Genomic DNA, 2513 nt, shown 5'->3' with positions numbered 1-2513 from the left:
AATATTTCAGCCAAAAATACTTATATAAATTTAGATTAATATAAAAATCATATTTTATATAACACTGAGTAAAAAATTAATATATTATAATTACATAATTCAAATAAAATTTATTATTGTAAATTATAAATGTGCAACTTTCAATTGTATTCCCAATTAAATAAAAAATCAGCCAATTAAATTTAAATTAATATTAAATATACTATTTATATAAAACTAAATATAAAATAAATATATTATGATTGAATAATTTATAAGTCATAGATATGCCGTTTTGAATTGTACTCCATATTAAAAAAGCATTATAAAATATTTCAGCCAAAAAATACCTTATTGTGCCTGAAAACATTTGTAGTCTCAAGTACGACATTTTATTCTCAATACCAAGCCGCCTACTTAGATACGTCGTACTGCAATGGAAACCCCAAACAGGAAATTCCAGAGGAAATGCAGAATAAAGCTACCCACTACACTAAAACTAAGCTAAGCGACTGAAATCAAGCAGTTGCAGAGAAATTGAGCGGCTCAGAAGGGCCAGGAAGTGCAGATCCTGCGGTCCTGTACGGCGAAAATGAAAGGATTGTCGCACTCAGTATAAATACCCGCGTCATCGGCCGTTGCAGCGAAGCGAGAAAGCGTGTCCGGGCTCAAACTCGCGTTTCGGGACAAAATAAAGAGCTCCTTCAGCGGAGGCCCGTCCTTGGTTTCCACGCAGGTATAAATCAAGGCCGCATCGTAGCGGGTCTCGTTGCCGTTCCCGTTGCCGGTGCCGTTGCCGGCGGTGGCGTCAGTTCCGTTATGTTCTTCGACGTCGAGAACCCAGTAAGGCGTCTTGAATCCGTGCTGACTCACCAAAAACTTGGCGGCGGCATCCGGGTTCTGGACTGCAATTCCGCGCACTTCAGACACGGGGTACTCCAGTGGGTTCCAGTTGTAAGGCGGCGCCACGCGGTCATATGCGCGAACGGAGTCCGTTATGGCAGACAAGAGGGCTGTCATGTCCAGAAGGCGGGCTTGAACCAATTCGAGCCCCGTGTACACCTCTACGACGGAGTCCGCAAGGGCAACGGAGAGAGGGATGCTCTCGGGCCTCAGAAACGTGGCGTCACGGAGGAGCTCGGCTTTGACGTTGGGTGCCACCTCGGAGATGCGGAGATTGAGGACTGAAATGTAGTCCTTGATGGAGCTTGCGACCTCCATTAGGGTGTCCACGTTGGCGTCCTGGTGCCCCAAGCCTTGGCTTATGTTGCCGTTTAGGTATTGCAGACGTGTCATGCCTCTTGCCAGGCGGTTTGTTGTGGCGGTGATGTTGCGCGCCAGGGATCGCAGTAGCCGGGTTGAGGTTACCAAATTGGCTAGCTCGTGGCGGGATCTCATGACGCTGTCGTTGCGGATTGTGTTTACTGTGGTTGAGAGTTTGTTGAGGGCGGCTGTGAAGAGCGCGTGTGGAGATACGATGTTGCAGATTTTGTGGGCGTTGTTGCACACTCCGCGCGCCGCTCCTGACAGTTTGGCCAACGCAGATGCCTGGACAAAAGGATGTTTTTTTAGTCGTTTTTGGGATTTGAACTCAGATTGTTAGAAAAACCCATTGATTTTGTAGTCTGCCTAAATGAAATAGGACTTACCTGCAGAGGTTTGAGCATGGGCTGACCACGGTTGAGCAACGCAAAGACGGCACCGTAGTCGTCGTGGCTGCGGATAAGGAGGCTGTGCAGGACATGGTCGCAGATGAGGCCCGGCTCGTACTGGAACTTGTACTGTGCTGTGGCTCCGATCTCGTACCATCTTCCCAAGTACCCTTCTACATTGAATTCCCCTCTGGTGCGCGGCGCGGGGCAATAGTTTGAGGCTACCGCCCGAGAACAGAAATCGTGGGGTCTCGTGGCGTTCTCAGGCTGTGGAGCGGGAGAGGGCGTTGGGGCAGGGGCAGCAGGGGCAGGGGCAGGGGCAGGGGGGGCAGGGGCAGCAGCAGGGCCAGGGCCAGCAGCAGGGGAATAGGCAGGGACAGGGAAAGGGATAGGGATAGGAATGGGGATAGGGATGGGGATAACTGGATGATGGAAGTGATCGGAATAAAGGGGGGCAGGGGATGGTGAAGAAGGGGTTTCTTCTGCTTCTACTCCTTCCCACTGAGAAGGAAAATCGAGGGCAATTTCTTCACTGAGAGTGGCGGCCGCCTGCCCGACCAAAATAGCCAATGCGAGTAACATCGCATACTTTGCAGAGAACTCCATTGCTGTTCGGGTGTTTGCTGTGATGCCTGTCGTCTCCTCTGGCCCGCGTTTATATGGATGTACGGGTCCATTTTTTTAATGGCGAGATTGGCCACCTATACCTACAACGCTAATTCTGCCTGCGAATTCATTAAACGCTCATTTGATTTGTGTGAGGATGGGATTGAATACCAAACCTTCATCAACTCCTGCGTTCCCCTGTTTAACTGAAATGTTAGCGAGGAATGCTCGTCTGTCATTATAAACAAACAAAAATCTCGCTGTAACGCCGCTTGT

At 48.7% G+C, this 2513-nt stretch overlaps 1 protein-coding gene across 1 annotated transcript; it reads right to left on the bottom strand.

Moving 5' to 3' along the window:
* Window positions 1-291: 291 nt before the first annotated feature.
* On the bottom strand, window positions 292-2277 carry LOC131040456 (uncharacterized). Its single transcript, XM_057973392.1, has 2 exons — window positions 1629-2277; window positions 292-1527 (listed from the first exon to the last, which is right to left on the bottom strand). Exons 1-2 carry the CDS (start codon window positions 2235-2237, stop codon window positions 526-528), a joined length of 1611 nt encoding a protein of 536 aa, XP_057829375.1. The 5' UTR covers window positions 2238-2277; the 3' UTR covers window positions 292-525.
* Window positions 2278-2513: the final 236 nt, after the last annotated feature.

This window comes from Cryptomeria japonica, chromosome 10, assembly GCF_030272615.1.
Source record: "Cryptomeria japonica chromosome 10, Sugi_1.0, whole genome shotgun sequence".
NCBI lineage: Eukaryota > Viridiplantae > Streptophyta > Pinopsida > Cupressales > Cupressaceae > Cryptomeria > Cryptomeria japonica.
The sequence above is the reverse complement of the archived record's forward strand: the minus strand, read 5'-3'. Positions and strand labels throughout refer to the sequence as shown.